Source organism: Spea bombifrons, chromosome 13 (assembly GCF_027358695.1).
Source record: "Spea bombifrons isolate aSpeBom1 chromosome 13, aSpeBom1.2.pri, whole genome shotgun sequence".
In the NCBI taxonomy this organism is placed as follows: Eukaryota; Metazoa; Chordata; class Amphibia; order Anura; family Pelobatidae; genus Spea; species Spea bombifrons.
The window spans coordinates 24,914,747-24,941,042 of record NC_071099.1 but is presented as its reverse complement, the minus strand read 5'-3'; the positions used below and the strand labels follow the sequence as shown (position 1 = coordinate 24,941,042).

The following is a 26,296-nucleotide window of genomic DNA, read 5'->3' as shown; positions in this document are numbered from 1 at the left end:
CTTCCCATTACGCCATCTCTAACGTATTCAATGGCGCGTTCTGACCTAGGGTGGCGGGTCCAGTGGGCCGGTAGCTCCTCTGCCACGTAACAGGGAGCCGGTTGCCCTATTGGGGCGATCAGGCTCCTTGTAGCTCAATGGGCCGGTTAAAAGGAAGAGATCATTGATTTCAATAACCGGCCCGTTAACACCATGGAGGGCTGGCGTAGCCTCCGTTATTCAATGCCCCCCAGCACCGCGCTTCCTTAAAAGGTGGAGCGCTGGGATATAATGTCTTAGCGGGGTATTTACAGGTGACTCGGGGGCAACTGGTGGGGCTGCCGCCTTGGTTTTGACCTAATACAGCCACGACTGTATCGTTAAAGATGCTGTTACACTTACAGCATTGATTGTGCTGTCTGGTCTGTTCAGCAAAACTTCTCTTGTGTCGCATCATAATTGCGCGTCCAGGAAAAATAAATGAATCAGGCAGAACGTTACCTGATGAAATAAATATTTATGATCTTTCATGAATGTTGTGTGTCCAGACTTTGTCACACTGCGGAGGAAAGAAGGGAGAGAACTCCAGGACCGGAAATTGATTAGATATGCCGGCTTTGCCACTCTTTGCCACTCATTTCAGCGTCCCCTCTTCTCCAAAAGAATTGTCCTGATGACGAAACAAAAAAGCACAAGTCCGGGTTTTATAAATGCAGTTATAATAAATCCTTCACGGTGACGGCTCCTCTTTAAATCTTTCATCGCCCGCGTCTTTGTTCCGTATTTCTGCAGGTGATAAGAGCTAATTCGGAAGAGAACACAATGAATTACAACATGTTCAAACACACAATAGATTTGTTTGCCGGGGGATACAAAATCAAATAGATTTTTCTATAACGCCAGCAAGAAAAACGATCCCCCTTCATCTCGGAATAAATAAGAAAAAAAGACTGATTATGGGATGGAAAGGGAACGCGATATTGATGAGAGTCTTCAGATTTTTTGGTTTATTCGCAGGGGCCGCAGGTATTTAGCTCATTTCAGTTAATTGCATTTCGCATTAATACTTATTTTTATATTCATGTGAATAATGAAAATGATATTTTCTCTAGGCTGTATCATAGCAACCGGGGGTTGGTCTTTTCCCAAAATCCTATGTTTTACAGTTCTTTTCATGGAATAAACCTATGTTTACAGGTTAAAATATGCTATATATATATATATATATATATATATATATATATATATATATATAACACACACACATTATAATCTGACTATATCGTGTAAGGCATAGCTATATGGTGTTGGGGTGAAACTCAAGATAAACTTTCCTAAAAGCCTCATTTAACCTTAAAACACTGAGTTCCGTTTGGACGGCTGATGGAGTCAACTGGTTGTATCCCCTGAACTGAAACATAGAATCTGCAGTCAGATCGGCCCACTCGGCCCCCGTCTAGTCTGCCCGTTTCTCCTGCTGTAAGGACTCAAACCTTAATCAGTCGTTGGTCTCGTCTTAGATTCAGGAGCCGTATGTCTATCCCACGCGTGTTTAATCCCCTCACTGTATTACTCTCTACCACTTCTGCTGGGAGGTTATTCCATTTATCTACCACCCTTGCTTTCTTACTTTGTTACATTGCATATAAGCCTCTGACCCCCTAGTTTTAGATTATGAGCTCTTGTTCTAGAACACATGCAAGGTGTGTATTTCAGGGATCGCTGAGGTTCTGTTGAAGATATTATAGCTTGTAAGGGTGGACAGCCTGCTCCCCTTCTGCTGCTAGAGGGTTATTCCCACCTTGCATTTGATTTTGGCTCTTAAAGGCCACGGCTTGTCCCGCAGCGAGCAGTCGGGTCTCCCCCGGTTCCCAGAGATCAGGTTGTGACGTCTCTTGCAGCCGGAGGTGAATGGGACGTCTCGGACAGGTGATAATGCCGGGCGGGGCGACAGAGACCTTGGCATTTCCCACCGAAGATCCTCAAAAAGCGGCATTCGGAGACGGCTGCCAGCGATGGCTTTTCAGAAAAAGGTCATGTTCTCCTACTCAATGCCTCTTCCAGGACGCCATTGTTCCATTGGAATTGCTCCGTACGGTAATACCGCCCCATTGTGTTTAGGCTTTTATTTATGTCTTTCAGCCCAGATCCTGCTGTGATAATCTCTCCGTGCTCCGAGTGTCTCTTTGCTCTCTCGGTACAAAGACTCTCTCCTTTCTAGCTGCCTGTCTGTCCGTGTCTGTGATGCGAGTCCTGGCCTTGGTAGTTTAATAACAGCAGGGATGGGGGGGATCACATGTTTAACGGCAGTAATTTAGATTGTAAGCTCTTAGGAACAATGGTCTGTATGCTGCCAGCCAACATGTAGATCCCCAGCTGTTGTGGGACTACAACTCCCAGCTAAGCTTAGCCCGCCACAAGCACATTAGGAAAAACACCATATCATAATCCGACATTGCAATTGTAAATGTTCCCTTTTTATAATGATATTTTATTAAATTGTACTTTGCATGAAAAGATATAAAGCCTTTTCTAACGGCCTTTATATTTCCATTTAAAGAGTTAAAGTGAAATGAAGGCCGGGATTAAAAAGGAAGCTTTATCTTTCCTTGTTATAAAAAGAGCTGAAAGTTGCAAGATTGTCAGCGAGACGTAAATAACGGCCGTTTTCCTGGTCTCTCCGCCGCTAACACGCAGTATACATTGAGTCGCAAGGTCGCCGAGCGGGGCTGGCCTTTCAACTGCGGCAATTAATAGGCATAGCACCAGTCAGGAACTGTTAAGGCTAATGCCGGAGATGAAAATCCAATTTATTTACCGCCTCCACCTTTCATTGAGAAGGAATAAAGAACCACTTATGGACGGACAAGACGCCAAGCCGGTCGGATGTGTCTGTTAACCCCACGAGTGCAAGACGGGTCTGCAGCGAAATGCGGGTCATGCTTACAATGCAGTTCTTATAAAGGGTTAAAGGGCGATTTCTAGGATTACATTACATTCAATCCTCACCCAACAAGCAGGATTGTTTCCATTACTAGAATTACCACTGGTCGGTCCAACTGGGAGCCTCCAGTTACCAGCAGACTTGCCATTGGTGCTCGGCCAAGGCACATGGGTGTTCTGCGTTCCCGATGTAACCTCCTAAGTGCCAACAGCAGTCTTTCCCCTCAAATCCATCGACCGTCCTTCCATCAGAAGAGCATTGGTGAAAAAGGGAGCATGATGGGAATTGAAGTGCCTAATTGTATTGGCTTCAGTGAGCTTGAAGTGGAGTAAATCTTTTTTTTTTTTTGTTAAACCCTTGAGAAAGGGAAGATGTGATGGTGCCCGTAGTGTTTGGCCCTATGCTTCAGATAATGATTGTTCAAATATTACATTTCATACCCTTACTTAAGGTTTGCTTAGTCTCCATAAGTGTACAGAGGCCCTTTACCACTCCCATCACTCCCGTGTTCCAATGGCCCTTTATCCCTCCCATCACTCCTGTGTCCCAATGGCCCTTTATCACTCCAATCACTCCTGGGTTCCAATGGCCCTTTATCACTCCCATCACTTCTGTGTTCCAATGGCCCTTTATCACTCCCATCACTCCCGTGTTCCAATGGCCCTTTATCACTCCCATCACTCCTGTGTTCCAATGGCCCTTTATACCTCCCATCACTCCTGTATCCCAATGGCCCTTTATTGATCCCATCACTCCTGTGTCCCAATGGCCCTTTATCACTCCCATCACTCCTGTGTTCCGATAGCCCTTTATCACTCTCATCACTCCTGTGTTCCAATGGCACGCTGTGTTCACTGATTTAAGTTTAAAAGGATAATTGATGGTTAGAAACCCTTTTGTAATTATGTTACAGACAGAAATCTCCTTTTCCATGAAAACAGCTGAGTGACCCCAATCTTTTAATGGGTAGTGTGTGTGTGCGTGTATACATATAATCACTTTCATGCTATGTTCATTTATCGCTCCCTTTAAAACTGTAATTTAATTGATATTATTTATGGTCAGAGTGAGGGAAGAGAGTTATGGTCACAGCGGCTTAAGAAGAAGACAGACATTTTACAGTTTGCCTTTTTGTGTGGAAAGAGCCAGACTTTCGGCCGTAATCAGGCAGCTGCCCCGGTAATTTAATTAGATTTATTCACTCCCAAGGCCGGAGGAACGTCTAGGAAACCGAGGAAAAAGAACAAAAAAAAAGTTAAAACAGATAAAAGAATTGCTAAACCCTCCTGGAATTAGAGAGATCTACACAATCCATAGCGCATTTTAATGCATCCAATTTTTATTGCTTACAGACGGCAAGCAGGAGTCCATCGTTCCAATTATGGCTTCCTAATCAGATTGTTCACTGCTCGGGACCGCTTCAGAATTCCGACGGTGGTCAGCCTGGGCAGGCATTGATATTTTATTAAGGTTAATGGTCTTTGCGCGTTGGCAGATATTCCTTGGAGCGTTGTTGAGTTTTTTCCGCCTGTCTGTAGCTGTTCTTTTATATATAGGGAAAAGTGATAACTTTAGTAGATGTTTCTGTATGAAAGATTTTATGATCGTTAATAAACTGCTGAAATATGATGAAACGAGAGAACATTAGTCAGATAAAACAATATATTTTTTTTCTGCGTATGCGCTGTTATTCCACTTTTTTGTTTCCTTCGTGGCTCCCAAGATTTTTTGGAATGTTTTTTTTTTGTGTCGCAAAATTGCCCGACCTAAAAAAAAAAAAAAAGAAAAAAAGAAAAAAAAAAAGCCTTTAAAGGAATTATGAATTATTGCCAATATGACGTTAACATCTGTATTTGGGGAATAATATTTTTTCGACACTCGAACTAATGAATGTCTGTGGAGGAACGGACTTCATCAGCATTGCCATAAAGCGTCAGCTCGGTGTGGGCTTGGAGCAGGGAAAGTCACATGACTGACAATGGCGGCCACCAGGTCTGCAGATAAAGGGAATTTATTGGAACAAAATGAGATAAAACCAGGTTTCTGGCGCTGGGGGGGTTATTACTGTATACAACACTGGGGGGGTTATTATTGTATACAGCGCTAGGGTGTTATTGCTGTATACAACACTGTGGGGGGGGGTAATTACTGTATACAGCGCTGGGGTTTATGCTCAAAGAGAAAAATAATTTTTCCTTTGGGACTTCCCAGGCAGACAAAAAGGTGTGAGAGGTGAATACCTGTTGTGCTAAATAGGTATTTATATTTGATTAATGTATCAGTAGAATAATGCCTTATTTATAGTGGTATCGTGATGTTGGTGAACCGTGACTCCCATAATGCTCGGGGACATAGACTGATTATATAACTGCCAAAGGAGCTTTATAAATCCCAAAGCACTCCTTACAGCACAAATACCTCTCCCCCGGTTTGGCTTCCATTGAAGGAAGTGCTTTTACATTAGCGGTGGAACGTCCTCTGCGAACGCAATTACTCCCAAAAGAGCTTCTTGGTTTGTAACTTCGCCGTTTTGCAACCTGTGGAAAGTTGGTCTTCCGTAGTTCAAAATGTTTTCTTTTCGGCATTAAAAAAGAAAGTGTGTGTTACAAAAAGGTAACATTTCATAATTAAAAACATAGCAAAACAAACAAAAGTATCACCTGGCATAATATTTATCTGATTCATTCACAAAGCCTTCTGAATGGTGAACGTTGAACAGAGATGTCTGTTCTAGAATGTATTGCCTTATATGGTTATATTGAGTTTAAATTTGTCCTTTTCCCTTCTTTCTGACAGGGCGTGGTGGATGATCCATATGCCATTGCAACCCAGAACCACGACGCTAGACCCGTCAAGGAGAAGGATGAGGATTTGAGCTACGAGGACCGGGAGCTGAGCATCCGGATAGGTAGAGGCTCCTCTTACACAGGCAAGCATCCTATGATGTCATATACCATGCAGGAGCACAGCCGAGAGCTGGGTTACCATCCGCCTGTAGTACCGGCAACCATTCATACTAACACCTAAGAATTGCCACGTTGTATCCGCGGGGCCATAAGACCGATATGAGGTTGTCGGTGGCCTCCGGGCACTAAAGGCTGATGGTATCTCCGCTGTGGAGCAATGTGCTGGAATAAGAAGACGACCTTTACATGTTTTGGGTTCTTGGGGCTCTCTTCTTCCAACTGTCTGAGGGAAGCTGTCTGATCCTCACAATGTGGAATGAGATGACTTGAGGAGGCTAAAGCCTCTTTACCAAAACTGCAATACCATGAATAGCCAGGGTAGCAGACTGCGCCCACGTTTTGGCTGCAAACATCTGCAGATGAAGTTTCATAGAGTCATTAACGTAAAAAAAAGACAGGACGTTTAGAAATGTGCCTGTTGTATTCCTCACGAGGAAATGACTATCGAGGTCTTATCTATTGTATATTCAACATACATCTGAAACAAAACTTCATCCCATGGCTCGCTACATTCTAAATTCAGTTTGCCTACATAGACAGCAAACATTTATTCTGCGTTCCCAGTAAATGGGTCAGGTCACCGGTTCTGGTTGACCCTCTGATGTCGTTCCGCTTGCACATTGTGATGGATCCCCACAGCGTCTCTCATGTCTCGGGGTGTATATTCTCTGTCTGGCCGGAGGTGTTGAAAACATGGCCGTGGCACCTTCAATTGACTAATTACCAAACAGTATCGCGCTGTGCCATCCATTTGGCCGTGGACATTCTCTCAAGGACTGCCTCCGCTCCTCTTTATTTATCCTTGCATGGAAAATCGTTTTTGTTTCTCGTGATTTACTGTCCTTTCGGCCTTCGGCAGGAAACTAGAACAAGGTGTTCGTTAATTGCAGTCACAGAATGACTTGTGACCTTTTCAGTAGGATGGGGAGGCATCTCCGTTACTTGGTATAAGGGATTATGAGGGCAGATCAGAGATGTTACAGGCTGTGGTCTCGTGGAGGATGGAACATAATGGTTCTAATAGATTATTTTAGTTTATGTACAGATTAGGCACAGATATTATGGTGGGCAGCATATGCAGGACCTTGAAGACATCTTCTTCGTGTCTGTAGAACTTTCTGAACAGGGTCCAAAGGTCTCATGGGTCTTCATGTCCCTTCACTAACCCCTTAAGGACAATGGGCGGTCCCTAAACCCATTGAAAACAATGCATTTTGAGCCCGTACATGTACGGGCTTTGTCATTAAGGGGTTAATTAATGTCTTTAGTTTACAATAGGGTAAATATATGTCGGCTCTGATACTTACAGATCCTTTACCCACTCACAAAAACGAACGTTCGTGTGACTAAATCCCCAAAGGTAGAGAAGCTCAGAATAAGACGGCGTTAGAGATACCTTTTGATTCTTCTCAGTCGTTTTTCCTCTGAATCGGGCACTTTTTGCAGGCTTTGTCCTTTGTTTGATGAGATTATAAATCGTTCTAATCCTCAGTACTTGTAAGAAAGCCTAGCTCCGTGCCCGGTTTTTCTGAAAGGTTTTGAACGAGATAGCAGCGACGATCAGAATGAACAGAAAGCCGGAGGAAGAGCGTTTGCCGTAATGCGCTTTAGAGAAGGGAACCAGAACTCAGAGAAGAGAATAAAACCCCGGTCCCTTTTGTGTTCTTTGGAAGTGAATTGGCTTTTCCAATACGCAGCAAGCAGGAGGACAGACGGAAGGAAAAGAACTGTAGGAGCGGTCAGGTCAATGGAAGAGCGGCGGCTTTTATTCCGCTTTGTGAACTCATAACTTTATACTGAAGTCTTAGACAGAGTTCTGTAGAGCGGAAGAAAAGGAGCTCGCAGCGTCGGGGTAGTTGGGTAATATGAGATCCGTAAAAACTTCTCCAACTCTCCACTTGCTTTGAAGTGGTTGATAAAACCCATATTATTGAACACCCTGGCGCTCGCCTTGCCTACGGAGTGGTGGCTTCTGCATAAAAGATTGTCAAAACTGGTCTTGCAACGAATGCTTTTAATTAATATTGTTGGTTCTGTTGGCAGTCCTCCACCTAGAAATGTGTCTGTCCAATGATTTGTGGAAAATAAAACACTTAAGCGCAGATAACAATTGTTTAGCCCATTTTACTGCCATAAAACATCCAACCTCAGATGGTCCTTGGCCTTTTGTTTTGTCCCTTTTGGCCTTTTGTTTTGTCCAGTATTAAGCATGCTTAGGTGTCGATCAGTAATGCATCAGCCCTTTCTCTGCCTGTGTAAGTTAGGTGATAGGATTCCATCATAAGAGAAATCAGTCCCTCTAGCGGTTTGACTCGTAGAGCCTCCAGAGATAGAGGATCGTGCGCCGTATTAAGAAGAGAGGGTCTTGCTGCCAAGTGAAATGGTGGGAAGATTAATGATTTGTATCGCTAGCGGGTCGGTACATTCAACCAGATGGGTTTCGCAGGTCTAACGCCAAAACTACTTCTGTGATCTTATTGGAGATCAAGAGAATCAGGCACAAGAAGTAGGACTCATATCAAACATACACCACCGTTCAAAAGATTGGGGTCGCTTAGAAATCCCCTTGCTTTTGAAAATCATTAAAAGTCCATTAAAATAACATGAAATGGATCAGAAATGGAGCGCAGACGGGGTTAATTTTTTAAATGAATATTGTAGCTGGAAATGGCTGAATTTTAATGGAATCTCTTCATAGGCATACAGTGGCCCTTTATCTCTCCCATCACTCCTGTGTTCCAATGGCCCTTTATCACCCCCATCACTCCTGTGTTCCAATGGCCCTTTATCACTCCCATCACTCCTGTGTTCCAATGGCCCTTTATCACACCCATCACTCCTGTGTTCCAATGGCAAGTTGTGTTTCCCGATCCTAGTTTAAGTTTAAAAAGCTAATTGATCCTCAGAAAACCCCTTTGCAATTATGTAACAGTCAGAAATGTCCTTGTTTTTCATAACAGCTCAGTGACCCCAAACTTTTGAACGGTAGGGTGCATGAAGCTCGTAACCCCGGGGTATCGGGGTGTTAGGTGTTTCATATGAAGACATGGCTCAATGCGTAAAAGAAGTTATTCGTTTCTCTGGCACTGAAAGGATTAATCTGAGGAAGTAATCGCGTGGAAGCATCTGGGACTCGATGTTTCTTCTCTTGGCTATAACACCCCACAGTGTGTGCCGGCCTTCTGCCACTTCAATTCTTGGCTGTGGTAATAAAAAAGACAAACGAGAAGAGGATAAACCTGCCAAGGATCTGGGCAGCGACTGCTGCCGGTTAAACGATCTCTGTTATTATATATGCTTTATGGGGTGTTCTGAGATTTTTCTCTCTGAGTTTATCAAGTTCCAATTGAAAAGTCAAACGCTGAGAGAAATGGAGGGCAGACCCCACTAGAGTCGCAAACTATATATGTTTACCAAGTTACAGCGGTATAATGGGGTGACAAAATTTCCAGCGCTGTATACAGTATTACCCCCCCAGCGCTGTATACAGTATTACCCCCCCCAGCGCTGTATACAGTATTAACCCCCCCAGAGTTGCATAAAGTAAAGTAGGTGAGCATTGACAGAAACCTGGTTTTATCTCGAGCTGGAGCCCGCCATTGTTGTCAGTCATGTGATGTTTTGGGTGACTTTCCCGGCTCAAACACCACACTGAGCTGATGCTTTATGGCAATGCTAATGAAGTCCCTTCCTCCATAGACTTTCATCAGTCAGAGAGTCTGGCTGACTGATTAAGACTCTTTAGAACATATTCTTTATCCGATACTAGTAATGAGGAGTGTTCTCATTTAACTACCCAAAGCTTACAGTTGATTAAATAAGCGCAATAATTTTATTACCGATGAAATCTGGCTTTGGCCATAGAGAGACTAAAAAAAAACTTTCGGAATAATGCTTTGGAGATTAATTACAGCGCGGTGATCACGGAGCCGTCGGGAGAAGGTCGTATAGGAGCTTTGCAATAACCGTAACCTTTCTCAATAATCACGCGCATTGCTTAGGCTGGCCATGATTGAAAAGATCTTTCTCAAGAGGTTTTAAATTTCCGTGTAGCGATCCCAGCAGCAGTGGTCACATCATAAAATGCTCCGTTTCTTTTCATCGGCCCGATAGAGACCCCATAACAAGTCTTTGCTCATCCAAGCCTCCCTTTTTAATCCCGTTGCCGGCCGCATCAACGTGCTGACTTCAAGAGGAACTCTTCTTCGTCCTCCAGCGTTTCAATAATATATATTATTATTATTTATTATTATTATTATTATTATACGATAATGTATAGGGAGCTAGAGCTTTCAGCTTATCCAGACACATCTTAGTCTTATTATCACCCTTGTGTCCCGAGGGCACTTATGCCACGTAACTCAATCCCCAGTAGTGTTTATGAGGTCTGATCCCGTTGACAAACACAGACATGCTGCCAACTTGCCATTCAGCAGCTCAATAATCTCCGATTCATTTCCTTGACACGAGTATAATGTGTATTTTCATGCTTGCGCACATATTCCAAATAGCCCGGGTACTTCACGGTACCTCCTGGGGGACGAGTACTTTCAATGTGTTTACGGGTAGAGTTCCTCAGAGACCTTAATCTGCGTATCTGCCACGGAGGGCGAGGGGGAATAGCAGAGTGTACATGGTACGTGAGGGAATTGCTCGGAATCTGGAAGCTGGGGTAATGCTAGAACTACCTTAGAGGAGGGGAGGTGGATTAAAGGAACAGCTTGCTAGAAGCAGATGCATTCTAATGGGGGAATTAAAACATTTCTGTGACGATGGGAAAGCACGATCATTAAACGGTAAGGAGTTGTGTTGCTCGTTGTTGTAAAAAAAATTACATTGTGAAAAAATGTTATGTTAGGGACTTGCAACGGTGAGATTGGTGGGATCTTATGCCGCAGTATGTGGAGGAAAGACTAGGCGAAATGGGAGGAATCCAGAGCTGGGAAAGTGCTTAGGTCGTAGAAGAGTTAACCGGAAGTGAGGTCAGAAGTAGTAGATTAAGGGGGCAATCTGACTTGAGTTAGGTGACTGCCGTCTCTGAACAATCAACAAAAATCAACAATCTATCCATCTATCTATCGATCCATCCATTCATCTATCTATCTATCTCTCTATCTATCTATCTATCTATCTATCTATCTATCTCTCTATCTATCTCTCTATCTCTCTATCCAATTAATGTTAATGAATGGGTTTTGATTCCTAATATCAGGATGTGTTTATGAATGTGTGTGTTTTTTTTTAACCCAACTATCCGTGTTTATGGTCCTCTGGGATGCTGTGTAATGGATCCTTACGTCTGCTGAGATGCTTGTTCTGCAAATGCTTGGGTTTTAGTCTCTCTCCTGCCCCTTTTCTCCTCCGATACAAACATTTGTGGTCGGGGGTAATATGCATTGGCCACTTGAACTGTCCGAACCTACTCTGCGTGTGCTGTACGGTCCAATCCCCAGAGCAGCTAAACTGTTCAAGACCCGCGAAGCCCATTGCTAAGACCTTAATCTAATAGCTGTCCGTGGTTCTGAAACCCTGGATATCAGACATACATCGCAGGTTCCTCCAAACTCCTTCCACCCTGGTAGAGTCTCCCCCTCAAGGCTTCATCCCCTAGACATTCTACAAGATTTCTGTTTTGACTTTGTTACACTGTAGCTGGTTGTTACTTTGTCGAAACAATCAGAAGATCGCCAAGATTCCTCCAAAGTGCTACAGCAGTGTATCTGTTCCTAACGTCGGCATTATCCCAGTCTGCCCCTTCTTGGGTATTTTCTGGGGTGATATAGAACCACGCCAGCAATAGAGTAGACTAACATGATTGTTGACTTTGCACCGGTTCCGGTGTTGGACCGCAGAACCCGGAAGACACACGCGTGTGAGTGCTGAGTGCAGCGTTAGATGTGAATGAATGCGCGTCTCTTCTAAAAACCTTAAAATCCAAATGTCCTGATTCTTTTGATTTTGTTTCCTCTGACCTATCCTTTACCTCCGCTCCCTCATCTCCTGCCTCTTCTGTCGTCGTCCCTTAAACAGGATATCCTGGCCTTCGGGGCCACGCATGGTATATGGCAACGGATGGAAAATGCCCTCATTTATGGTTTTACTATGTATTTTGTTACTTTTTTGTCCTCTTTTTCTGCCCAGGTATAAGGTGCTAAATATTAACCCATCGTGTGTTTTATGACTGCCTGTAAGTTTAAACAATTTCCGCACCAACACAGAAGTGAGTCCGTTTTCTGTGCATCGCACAGCAGATTAAAGGTGCCGTTCCACTTAGACAAAACATTAAATGCACTCCCTTTCATGTTAACCTAATTCATTTTATCGAATCTGTTTCAGCATTCCTTAATGGGTTTAATCACTTAAAAACACAGCAAAGTTGTTAGTTTCCATGGCAACATCCTATCGTGTGAGCTTTTGTGTCATGTGATAATTAAGAGTTCCTGACAAAAGTTATGAATGCTGGAAAATTCAAGAATTATTTCTGGGAAGGGTTTAAGCTTTCAATAGAACTAGGAATGGTGTTTGTAATGCTGCATTTAGTTATTAAAGAGTTATATTGAGCAGAGGAGGTGGAACAGCAGCTTTAAATGTTACAATCAAGCCACAGTTTGTCATCCAAAAGACAGCCAACTTGTCTGGAAACCATCTGTCATTTATGTTAATGAAAGAACTATTTTTAAGTTAGTAAAATGTATAATTTTGAGCTATAACTTAGCATCTGCCGCTATCAAAATCAAAGCCAGGTCATTTCATGCAAATTTCCCTTCATTTCCCACAATTCCTCAGTGCAGACTGCATTGGAGTCCCAAGTTGTGTGTGTGTGTAAAAAAAAAAAATAAAAAAGTGTAAGAATTGGGTCTGATGAGGAATTGGCTGAACCTCTTTTCTCCTTAAAGACTTCAGTTGCCCCCTCCGTCGGGGCTCCTAGAAGATCTGGTGCTCCTTTAGATTTGGAGGTCAGAAAGGGGATGTTCCAGAAGTGGAAGACTGGATATCCAACAGGGAAACATGAGATATTTTGGGTGAAAAGAGAACAACTTTGGGTATAATCTGCTGTGTGACTTGCTCCCCATTGTGATCTTGCATGCAGAAGCTGTGGACCAAGTTGCCATCACCCTTTTCACCTCTTACCCCTTCAGTGAGTCTGGAGGTTTAAAGAGCTTTGGGCAACTGAGAACAGGCCTTTTTACTGTTAGGGATGTTTTTCCCCCCTTAACATGCATTATTTGCAAATAAAGACATTTCTCGTAATCAGTAGTGTCTTGGAACAAAGGATGAAGAGCTGTTTCCCTAGGCCCCGTCTAGTCGCCCGTTTCTCCTGCTGTAGAGACTCAAACCTTAATCAGTTGTTGGTCTTGTCTTAGATTCAGGAGCCGTATGCCCTGTCCCCATCAATGTTTACTACCCTCACTGTGTTACCCTCTACCACTTCTAACTGTTAACTATTGAGCATGGGTCTTTCACTGGTAAACTGTCGGCTTGCGCTCCTGCTGTACGCTGCTCTGTACTGGCTCTGGTCTGGCAGTGGAGCTGACCATGGTGCTGAAGCTCAGGTTAAGCTCCTAGCGGAATACAACGAGCCACATCTAGTGATGAAAAGTCGTCAGAGGCATGTAGTGGGTTAATAGCCGAAGCACATCTCATGGACTGAAAAAAGCTGGGGGGGGCAAATGCATTTGGGGAAGATTCTGCAGACCCCCGCCCCACATGCACTAGAAAGATTTAAAGGGACCTCTCAACTAGTGTTTCCCTTTTAAAGTCCCTCTAAGGTGCTTTCTCGTGGCAATTAGTGCTTAAAGCGCTAATTGCCACGAGAATACTTTTTGTTTCATTTTCCTGAGGTTTAATCTGTTAACCCATTACACCTCTCACTAGCATTGGCTGTAGCGCTCTCCCTTAGAGAATGTATAATGTGCCTGCCGCAATGAAGGGGTCGGTATTATCCCGGGGTGACTGGGAGGTGAAAATGAGCTTCCTGGGGGTAATTTAGTTAGTGATGTCCGGGCAGCCGCCTCCCCGGAAAATGCTGATTGCATCCCGTCCGCCTGTCATTTGTGGAAAAGTCACGTGTAATTAGCATTTGCTAGAGAGGTTTTACCATCTCAGGACAGCTGCCCGGCACTTTAACCATGTAGAGGGCGTATTATCTACAGAGAGGATTCCCTCGGCGGCTTTGCCTGGGATGTTGGGAGTTGTAGTCCAAAAATCAGCTTGGAGTGGTAGGGCTGCAGCATACTGAGGTTATAGGTCTGTTATTTTTAATTTCTCGTGTATTTGTGTTTTTTTTTCTTTAATTTTGGCTTTTGGGTGTTGTATTTTCCAAAAAGTGTAATTTTTCTTTTTTTTGCACCACTCTGTTTATCTCTTTCAATTTTCACCGATGCACCTCCGCCAAAAATCTTCCCTGCGTCACGCTGAGAGATTGGTCGTTAATAGTAAGTGACAGTTTGAAATGTTCCCTGATGCTGGATAGAAGCAGCAGCTGTGACTGTCCATTAAGAAAGAAATAATATATAATACTGGCGTCAGTTTCTTCACCTTGCACAGTAACCGTATAGCAGGTAGTGATGCCTTGCACTGTAGCCGTATAGCGGGTAGTGATACCTTGCACAGTAGCCGTATAGCAGGTAGTGATACCTTGCACTGTAACCGTATAGCGGGTAGTGATACCTTGCACTGTAACCGTATAGCAGGTAGTGATACCTTGCACTGTAACCGTATAGCAGGTAGTGATACCTTGCACTGTAACCGTATAGCGGGTAGTGATACCTTGCACTGTAGCCGTATAGCAGGTAGTGATACCTTGCACTGTAACCGTATAGCGGGTAGTGATACCTTGCACTGTAGCTGTATAGCGGGTAGTGATACCTTGCACTGTAACCGTATAGCAGGTAGTGATACCTTGCACTGTAACCGTATAGCGGGTAGTGATACCTTGCACTGTAACCGTATAGCGGGTAGTGATACCTTGCACTGTAACCGTATAGCAGGTAGTGATACCTTGCACTGTAACCGTATAGCGGGTAGTGATACCTTGCACTGTAACCGTATAGCGGGTAGTGATACCTTGCACTGTAACCGTATAGCAGGTAGTGATACCTTGCACTGTAACCGTATAGCGGGTAGTGATACCTTGCACTGTAGCTGTATAGCGGGTAGTGATACCTTGCACTGTAACCGTATAGCAGGTAGTGATACCTTGCACTGTAACCGTATAGCGGGTAGTGATACCTTGCACTGTAACCGTATAGCAGGTAGTGATACCTTGCACTGTAACCGTATAGCGGGTAGTGATACCTTGCACTGTAACCGTATAGCAGGTAGTGATACCTTGCACTGTAGCTGTATAGCGGGTAGTGATACCTTGCACTGTAGCCGTATAGCAGGTAGTGATACCTTGCACTGTAACCGTATAGCGGGTAGTGATACCTTGCACTGTAGCTGTATAGCGGGTAGTGATACCTTGCACTGTAGCCGTATAGCAGGTAGTGATACCTTGCACTGTAACCGTATAGCGGGTAGTGATACCTTGCACTGTAACCGTATAGCGGGTAGTGATACCTTGCACTGTAACCGTATAGCAAACTCATTTCAACAGCCACTCGCTCTAACACCGTGCACTTACACATATATAAGCCCTCCTCTCCCTCGCACTACTAACCCTAGGCTCACCCTTGATATTCTAACTTCACATTCATGCCAACACCACACACTAACCTACACATAAACACTTTAACACTAAATGCTGACACACACTCACGCTAACACCATACACTAATTGATATGTATGAAAATATCCTGTTGTGTACATAGTGCTACAGTAACCTAACCATAAATGCATCAAGGCTTAATAAAGCATATACATAGACATGTTGATCAGACATCCCGCGCATGAGTTCCATAGCTGGCTAGACCTCTGTTTTCGGTGGTGTTCCCAGTTACTGGAGATAGACCCTACGCCAAGATGAACTGAATCCCATATCCACGATGTCCCTCAACAGTCAAGTGTCCCATTTACCTTCAGGTGGATTCATACCATGTTGTTGAGTTCATGGATCCACATGGGTTGAATTTGGGATCTGACCTTGCTTGTTGAGCCAGACCTTTGTCCATGACCCGAAGGCATCTTGTGAGACTCTTTGAGCAGTCGCGACCCAATGAAATGTATCTCCAACCCGAATTTCAGAACTCTGTGTACAATGCATAATAATCAGCACAGGGTGAGTGATGATATTTTCTGAAGCCTATTCTATGTGACATATTTTGTGTGGGGTATGTTTGTGGTGCCAAATGTGACTATTATCAGCGGAGATCTGTTTAGTACTCTCTTCCCCCACCCCCGTTAGTAATACTGTTTCAGTAATTGGGTCCTCGTGCCAACCTAGTAAAAACAGAGCAATGATATCTTTGTGTTCCCTGGAGCATCTTGCATCTAATTAAACATTGTGTAACTACACGAACAGAGCTTGCTAATTAAATCCCCAAATATGAGAAGCGCGGATTAGGTAAGAGAGACGGACCGGCAAACGCATTTTCCTTTTTTAATATATTACTTTGCGGTGTGTTGGAGGCAATTCTAAAAAGGGTTAACTTTGCCGCGCTTGATGCTTCAGTGACGCCTTCCAATGTAACTTTTATTGGACAAGAAAAACAGCATCTTCTCTGTTCACAAGAATTGAGTTGAGTAGAAGGCTGTACGGTACGAGTCTTAGGTCAAGTTGGCTTGAGTTATCATCAAGATGTTGTTGAGTTCAGCTTGATTGCCGTCAAATTGGTCGTCAGCCGGGGGTTGAATCAGTCATTTGAGTCAACCGTCACATTGGATGTTGAGTCATGATTGCTTGATTGCTGTCATGTTGGTCATGCCAGCCGGGGGCCAAGTCTTTTTTGTGTGTCAACATTGGCCGTTGAGTCAGCCATCCTTACTGAGTTTTTTGGAGTTTGGGGTCAATGAAGTCCCTCCTAAGGAGTTGAGTGGATTTGGAAGGTTGAAGCCCCTTTTCAGCTCGACTACAAAACAAACTCTTATGTTTTCCATAGCAAATCGCTACAAGTTGGCAGTGAGGTTGACCTTGGTCGAGTCCTTCTGAACAGTGGTCAAGTTGACTTTGATAAATGGCCAAGTGGCTCCATTCCGGCACACCCGATGTAAGCTCAGTGAACGGAACACATGTAGAACCTAATTGTTGTGACCCTAAAACATAAAGAAACCAGGTCTGCCATTTCAGTTTGCAGTAGGACAGTGTTATGTGCGGGCCAAGCGGGGCAAACCACCAGTTGTAATAATGTTCTTGGGCAAATGTTTGGCTCCTCAGATTGTCTGCAGTTGCTACCTGGTATCGCTCATGGCGTATAATAATAATAATAATAATAATAATAATAATAATAAGTCATGAATATAAGTAGCCTTTACATGATCTTTTACATGCATGTTGTTCACGTAACACACAGCACACGTTATAGGGCACTGATTAAGCCACGCATGTTAAGGCTTATTAAAGGTTAGTGTTCGGTTATGGTTGGCGTGGTAGGGTACATTGCACCCCCCCCAGGCCTGTTCTTTCTTGTCAATAATTAGAGAAACAAAGCAGAATGTGTGATTGCAAATGGAAAAGAATGTATGAGCTGCGATAAAACAATAATTAATTCACAGAGGTCTGCGGCAATTAGACAAGAAGTGTCAGAAAGGGAAAAAGTCAATAACAAGCAAATAGAGCGGGGTAAATAACAGAGAGTAAATACAGAAAGACTTTACCTCTCCCCTCCTCCTAATACACAGACATCAGAACACCCACCTCTCCCCTCCTCCTAATACACAGACATCAGAACACCCACCTCTCCCCTCCTCCTAATACACAGACATCAGGACACCTACCTCTCCTCCTAATACACAGACATCAGAACACCTACCTCTCCCCTCCTCCTAATACACAGACATCAGAACACCTCTCCTCCTAATACACAGACATCAGGAAACCTACCTCTCCCCTCCTCCTAATACACAGACATCAGGAAACCTACCTCTCCCCTCCTCCTTATACACAGACATCAGAACACCCACCTCTCCTCTCCTCCTAATACACAGACATCAGGACACCCACCTCTCCCCTTTTCTTAAGGAGGTATTTGGCAGGTTAAGCGAGGTTTAGACCCTTTTACCCCCCATTACTTGCGGTACTTTGATGCATTCTGACTGGCGGGTCATTAGTAGACGCCGGGCACGCTCTGAGTTAATGAAGCGCGCCTGGGATAAGCGTGGGTGATGTTATAATGGGATGATGTGAGCCTCATAGGGTGCGTAAGTCTGCCACACTGACACAAAGGAGGCTGCAGGAGCCTAATGTGCAGCCAGACGAAAAAATACCACCCCCCAAAAAACCCAACAACCCCGAACAGATTGAAGAGAGAGGATGATCTTAATAAGTAGCCGGTGATCCATCACCACCAGACGCGCTATTATCTGCAGGCTGGCACCGGGGTGAAAGATGTCATCGCTCTTTATTGTAAAGATAATGTTTGGGTAGTAATGGGGGTATGTGTTTTTTGGACAGGTTTGCTGGGAAGAAAAAAAAAAACTAAAATACTAAACATAAATGTAAATGAATTTATTCCGCATTGAGGTTACCATGGAACCAAAGCTTTCATCCCCGGCCGCCAGCGGAAGGAGAATGGATACAAACGCTCAATGAATTCCGACACTTCTGCTTCTCCGCGTCTAGACCAACTTATGTATTTTTTATTTTTTTTAATCTTTTTCCTTCTGTTTTTATAGCTTCTTGTCCTTAATGCCGCAGTTTGTTTGCAGCGGAGTCTGAATAGAACAGAGTGGAGCTTTAATCTGTGTTTCTCGAAATCACATTATCCGTCTTCACCAGAGCGTGGGCAGCTCGGGGAGGCAGAGAGCGCCGATAGTAATGGCATGCTCCGAGGGTTCCTCAAAGGCTCTTATGCCACCGGGGCGCTGCGAGGGGCTTTTCTACAGCTCTATAAACAAAATATTAGTTCTGGATGAACTACAATTATATATCTGATTAACCAAAGGTGTTGAAGGCTTCTGAACGACACCGCGGGGGTCTATAGACCGTGGTAGGGTCGCGTCTTGTTGAGAGCGATGTGCAGAACTATGGGTCATGGAATGACATGACGTTCAACAAGATATCTAATAACAATGGACTTGTTGCCCCATTCCGCAGCTCGATGCTGCGAGTTAGGAGATGGAATCCGGCAGCGCTCAGCTCCTTATTGTAAATCATTCGCATTACGCGGTTATCCATCCAGCAGACATGACGTTACCATGGATAAATCACCGTGTGGGTTTGACACTGAAATTTATTAAGTGTATTAAGGAGACAGCGCAGATCTCGTGAAGGATTAGACTGATTTTGACATGTTATATAAACACCACGTTCGCGGGTAGTTGGTGGGGATAAGTAATTCCTCTGCTCGACACGGAGGTGGCGGGGTAAGTGTGAATACGGAGGATTATATGAGAGAGGGAAAAATGGGTGAAAAAAGCGGAAGTAATGCGGCCCAAAGCTGGACATTTCTAATCGTCTCAATGCCAAGAAAGCCGTGGAGAAAATCCGGTCTGCCCTACGTTGAACTTTGGGTGGTTTTGGTCATAGAGGGCAAAAATTTGAGCCGGCAGCGTGTTCCCCGGCTACTGATATTTTTACGGTGAAATCTATCGATGCATGAAGTTAAATCTCTCTCCTCCCTGCTGCGGAGCTCATTGTGCAGAGGTGAGGGTGGTTTAGGCGACGATGTACAGTTACGAAGTTGGGCGATCCCGAAGCTTCGCTCCGTAGTTTAAGCAGACCATCTGCGATTGGTTCTTTCTGTTGCTCCTGCAGCCAATCACATTACGTCTGCTTTTCTGTATTCAGAGCAGACGTCCGACATCAGATGTGCTCTGAAAAAAGTATTACATCGCCTGACAAGCCGCATAGCAGATGTCAGGCGACAATTACAAAGGAATGAAAATATCAAAGGCTGGGAGACGACAAATCCAAATCATCCAGTTGGAAAAACAAAACACACAAAAAAAACTATAATCGTCAAAACAGTGCGTTTCAAAATCCAGGACGGCGTGAGTGGCAGCCTCCTGGAGGACTACAGTCCTCATCATCCAGAAGAGCTGGGTTCTGGAGGCCAGTTATCCTGCCAGATCCTTCCTCTAAGGAACACAAATGAAACCACGTCTTGCGTCTTCGTGGTATCCTGAAGATCTGGCTTGTCTCCAGCATCCTTGGCCGATAAAATAGTAATAATAATCCACCGATCTACCAGATTTTTTGCATCATCAGGGCTATGATCATGATGCTCCAACGAGACTCTCTGTGCTCTCCGGAAATCTGATCAGATTTTTACGTTATTTAATCTGGTGGATTATTATTAGACAGATTTGGTGGGCAAGCACCTTCATCCATGTTGCTCACAGTACTAAGGAGTGTGAGGGTATCTTATCTAGCTTTATATCTGAAGCTTGGCCGGTAATACTTTATGACCTTTATGTGGTCGTCGTCGGAACGCCTGATGTTCCAATTCCTACACGCTGTTCTAGAGTGTGACCTCATCTCACGTTCTGATGGGACCCCACGGCATGTACCTTACAGCCTTAAGTGCTAATGTATCCCAGTAATGGCTTTTCATTATGCAGCACAAAGAGCAGAGAGCCGGCGTGATTAACCGCTAGAGCAGCATTGGAAAAATTGTCCAAATTGGTCCGATTTATACCTCTGAACCCCCCCGTTTCCATGCGCTGTGCTTCTTCCAGTCTTTGGTCTGATTAATGAAACTAATGCATAGCCGAAAACAAAACGTATCAAACGTATCACAGATACTTGATTCGACTGTTTAACCACAAATTGCGAATCACTTCATAGATTCCGGCAGCTGAGCCTCAGAGTACCTTTAGGGCAGCAACTGCGATTATTCCATCTTAGAACGTAAACGTCATTGTGTCTTGAAAAGACGAAGCATGATGGATACGGCAACAAGTTCCAGTATTCTGATGGGGTACGAAAGGAGGTGGTTGAGATGAGTCTGCTCATCTAAGACGTTCTTAGTCCGTTCCTCGGCCTACGCTTACTGTGTCCTTGGTGAAGATCCCTGCCCTGTCTTGCTGTCTCTGGCCACCTCCTGTATGTAAGAGCACGGCGTGCGGCCACACGCGTGTGATTCGTCAGCCGCTGGTTTTAACATACAACATGCTTCCTATTGCATCCCGAAGACCACCATCTCCTGAAGGTTATAGGCACTCTGGGGTCTAAAAGGTAGAATTGTAGTTAAGCGCCTTGACTTCACTGTTCGCTAAGAAGGTCCATCCACCGTGAGTGGGTCAGGCATTCCAGAGCAATGAGATCTTACAGATGGCAGAGGAAAGGCCGGACTACATGAGCCAAGTGTCTAATGAGACATATAAGATGAAATCTTTGCTGTCTGATTTCAAATTAGACGCCAATCCACAGCGGTGCCGGCAGGTTATACCCGGCGGAAATCAACCGAAGCACCCAGATCAGCTCTTTCGATTGAACAGCTGTCCATTTAAGTCTGATTATGGATTTCCTTTCCTACGTGGAACGCGTTGTCAGGCGGCACCATAGTGCGCGGTGCTCGAGTGCACAATCGACAACTCTCAACAAGAGCCTCCTGTACATATTGAACAGACTGCCGAAATGATGCGGTGTTCAACTCAAGAGTGTTAGAAACCCGCCGTTAATCTGCTTGATTAGATAGCAGAGCCAAAAATAAATTGAATTTAGTAAAGTCGATTTTTGGCTTATTTGCGGAGAAGCCATGCAGAGGAATCTACCCCGATCATAATATAATAAGAGACCTCCCCGTATTTACTACGCATTACTCCACACAAGGTCGGCCCTTTTAAAGGGAGGGGGGTGTTAGAAGAATAGGCCATAATCTAAGACTATAGGGTCAGAGGCTTAGGTGTTTTACTTTGCTGAGAGGGTGGTAGATAAGTGGAGCAGCATCCAGAAGAGGTGGTAGAAGGTAATACAGCGAGGGTATTAAATGTGCATGGGATAGGCATACGGCTCCTGAATCTAAGATGAGACCGACGACCGATTTAAGTTTAATTCTTTACAGCACAGACGGGAAGGTCGGGTCTGAATATTCTTTGTTTCTGTGTTCAAAATGCAGAGCGAAGTCGGAGTTTAAATGATCGACGCTCCTGCAGACTCTCGTTTTAGTGAATTTACCCCATAAAGCTGACAATAGAATGGAGCCCTAATAACTCATTGTCATGGATTCCCTTCAGTGCTGGTGACGCGTCTAAATGCCAGGGTTAATTGACTGTCTGAAGCACTGAATTACATTAGCCAAGGGGATAGAGTTCAGCTAATGAGTGAACACGAAAACCGCTCGTCTCAAACACCGCATTAACCTATGCAAATGGCTGCAGGAGCGAAACCTTTATTCATTTTTATTACAACTGGAAAAAACATTCTGTGGGTGTTGTTTTTTGATTGTATTTACCACCCTTTAGATATCGCCTTATCGATTCCCACATCGGGTACCAACGGGAAGAGATCAAAATCCGCATTCCACCAGGTTTTTAGCTCTTCGATGGTCCTGCGTGTCGTGGGCAGATCTAGTGGAGCTCATCTCTATGTAATGCCATTTATGGACAAAAGTATTGGGACGCTTGACCATTACACCAACAGGGACTTTGATGACATCACATTCTAAATACATTGACATTCATATGAAGTCGGTCCCCCCCTTTGCAGAGATAACGGCTTCGGCTCTTCTGGGAAGGCTTTCCACGAGATTGTGTAGCATTTCTGTGGGAATTGTTCCCCCGTTCATCCAGTAGAGCATTTGTGGACGAGACGTCCGGCTCGCAATCTCCGCTCCAGTTCATCCCAAAGGGGTTTGATGGGGTTGAGGTCAGGGCTCTGTGCGGCCGGTCAAGTTCTTCCACCCCAAACTTATCCAGCTATGTCTTTATTATGGAATAGCTTTTTGGTGTCCAGTTTTTCTATATTTTTTTCCTTTTGTCCAGTCTTTGATGAGTTACAATGAATACTATCTTAAAGCTACAGGTTAGGAGTTGCATTAACCTGCGGCAGGTGCAGGGTTAAGCCTGCGCGGTTTCCCTCGAGGAGGTACCCGCGATTCAGTAGATCATTCCCACGATAACCCATCTTATTTCCCCGGTGGCCCTGCTGCTGCCAGATCCATCACTCTGCACTTGTTAACTCCTGCCCCTGGCGCACCATCAATCTCGGGGGCAATCCATCGATCTGGTTTCGCATACCTCTCCTCCCTTGTTGGAAATAGATTATTCTGCACTTGTGAGTTTCTGTCTACTTAACCCCTCCGGTTCCCCAGTCTACACAGTGCATAAAACGATGAATATTGTGTTTTAAAGGAGATTTGTCGATCTAAGCAATAATATTTAACATTAATATATATATATATTGGGAACACCTATCCTAGCTTCCTGTTCTCAGTATCTGCATGATTTTTCCTCCCCATTAAGCAAGGTCTCCCCTTAGGCTGCTGATTGTTGTTGATTGGTTCAGGCCGACATTTCTAAGGTTTGGGAAGGAAAAGGGAGAGAACCTATGGAGAGAGGATATTAATAAGATAATTATCAACTATCTGGCTGTCGGGGACGCGTTTAACCAGAAGCCCCGTTACCGAGCTCTGTACAGCCTTAGAGACATATTGAAATGCACAGATACAGAACCAGAGAGGGTCCTGTCTGCTGTAACTTATAGTTATAATAATGATTTTGCTGTCATGTGATGTCACCGTCATGTAACTAATGATGTCATTTGCAATGTCTGATGCCAGTAGCAAATGTTTCTTTACTGTATTTCACAGCTTCTTTACATTTGAGAGATCTTAACTCCATCTTGTTTAATGTCCCTGACAGCCCTCTTAATAAGCTCTTAACTGAGGTAGAAGCTGCAGCCCTGCTGCTGCCGCCCTTCTCCTCTATGGCTTTTCGGTTCTTACAGCTGATTGGATGATTGAAACAGCCAATCAGTGACAGGAAAGGCATCTTATTGAAACCAGTGGAAGCGCTTTCTCCACATGTGCCCCATTGGTACCGTTCAGAGCCAGCACTCAAGCTGACTGGTGGCAACTGTATCGGATGGGCTAGAGGCAAATGCATATGGGGGGGCCGTGTATGCCCAAGGGGGGGCATCACAGAAATTTAAAGGGACCACACAGCTATCATAATCATTACAGTGTATATAATGTCTTTAGGGTCCCTTTAATGTTGGGAAGCAGCATTGCTTGCATTAGCCATGCCCCAGAACCTGTTTAGAGAGTTAGCAGGCGTTTGTGTTTCTTGCGCATGTCCAGGCCGATCTGTGTTTGTACAGAATGTTTGCATGTACACAGTGCTTTACAGCGGTAACAAAAAAAAGTAATTAAAAGGATAAATGGAGCCAGATGTAAATCTACAGATATCGCAAAAGTCCACGTGAGCCTCTATACAACGAAAATATAATAATTCTGATCGCGTCGGGGGGGGGGTCGTCCGCTGATCACGTGAATGAATATTTATTAAAAACAGATATCAAGGTGAATTCAGAGGTCTGCAGGATAGTTCCCGTAATATGATTATAATAATAATTTACCCGACCGTTATATGTCGAATAAAATGCTTCGGGCAAATGCTGGTTGGCTACTTAATGGAAATGCTTAAATCTCCTAAGACGTTTTTGTTGTAACTGGTGCAGGAATCAGGGTTTTGGATAAGAGTATTCTCTGCGTATCTTCAGCACAGTGGGTGTCACGATTCAAAGGTTTCATTACAAAAGGTTCATTTTTAACTCGTATAAATATGTTTGTTATAGTTTTCTGGATGTTGGTGTCGGCCTTCGATGGCTTTTCCTTCGTAATTCCGGATTTTAATGGCGCCGCCTCTGTTTCCCTGCAGATAAAATTGAAAACGGGGATGTGCACCAGAGGAAGAGAGGAGCTCAGACCGTCTCGGGTGAAGAGTCCTCCATGCTGAACCCCAAGGAGCCCAGGCAGAAGTCGGGGAGCAGCTGGAGAAGGATCATGCTGCTGATACTCGCCATCACCATCCATAACATCCCAGGTAACGGCGCGCGTAATAATACGCTCTAAAGAGACTGCGATTCCTGTATCCGCGTCTCTCCATGCTCTACAACCTTACACGTGGGACAGTTGGGGAGCGGCGTCCGCTCTCTCTCTCTCTGTAATGTAGCATTATGTAGACTCCGGGTCCTGCTCTGTCCTCGAGGGGCCACAAGAAGAATCATTTCTAAAACAGTCTTTTATATTATGGTAAACATAGAAACGTTTGGCGGCAGATCAGACCCCGTTCCCCCCCGTCTAGCCTCCCCGTGTCTCCTGCTGTAAAGACTCAAGCCTCGTCGGTCTCGTATTGGATTCAGGAGCCGTATGTCTGTCCCATGCATGTTTAAATACATTTCCTCTCTGTATTAACCTCTACCACTTCTGCTGGGCGGCTGTTCTGCTGAATACCTCTGACTTTTTTGGCTGCAGAGGACCAGAATTGGGAATCACTAGTAAAACTAAATTGTATGTGTTCAGAAAGTTTCTCGGTGTAGCGTTGGGTACTTTGGTCTCTGCTGTGCTCACGCAGGTCTCTTACTGGATGTGGCCGTCTCATGTTTTTACAGCAGCGCAGTAAAATAAGTTTTGAACACCCTTTCATGGCGCACATTGGCCTCCTCGGCTTTGTCGCTGTCGGAGACGGACGCGCGGCTGCCCGCCAGCTCTCCATCTCGCGTGGAAAGTCGACGGGCTCTTGTTTGGTTGTCAGGCGTAGCCCCTCGTGGCCGGCGTGCGCGGCTTTCATCTGATCGCTTTGTGCTCCACTTGTCAGCTTTTGTGCTTTTGTTGTCTCTTGAATCGCGGCGGCACAATGTCGTGCAAAGTCCCCGCGGTTCCCTGCTTTACAATGATACGCGAGTTGGAGCCTTTTGTGCGACTGCCTTGAAGGCAAACGTATTATAATGATGTTCTGCGTACGTTCAGCGCCAGCAACCCCGCAGCCTCAGCGCTCCGTGCAGCAGAGCTTTTACCCGGTAACGGCACTGGAAATACTCATTTATATCATATTTATAGCATTATACAAATAATGGGTTTGTTCAGAAAAGGCACGGAAGCTGGTAACGCCGACCGCGGCCAGAAGGGATCGCGATGCCCTCTTCCGGGAGTATGCTGCCCGTTTCCCGCCAGGAAGCAGGCTGCAGCGCCCAGGTTCAGTTTCCCGCCCTGGCACGACGCGGATGTCTGTCGGACGCCAGTTTTACAGACGTTGCCCAGGCTGACGCCGTCTCTTCTGGTTTGGGCCCCCGTCTCTTCTGGTTTGGGCCCCCGTCTCTTCTGGTTTCGGCCCCCGTCTCTCCCGTGTTGTTACTTTTATCGCTCC

General features: G+C 44.7%; 1 protein-coding gene across 1 annotated transcript in view; it reads left to right on the top strand.

Annotated features, from left to right (window-relative positions):
- The window catches only part of SLC39A11 (solute carrier family 39 member 11), a 72,783-nt gene that overhangs the window by 28,676 nt on the left and 17,811 nt on the right, over positions 1-26,296 (top strand). The window contains exons 5-6 of the mRNA XM_053453062.1: positions 5,720-5,831; positions 24,809-24,973. Of these exons, the coding sequence (XP_053309037.1) occupies positions 5,720-5,831; positions 24,809-24,973 (277 nt within the window). The remainder of the gene's footprint in view (positions 1-5,719; positions 5,832-24,808; positions 24,974-26,296) is intronic.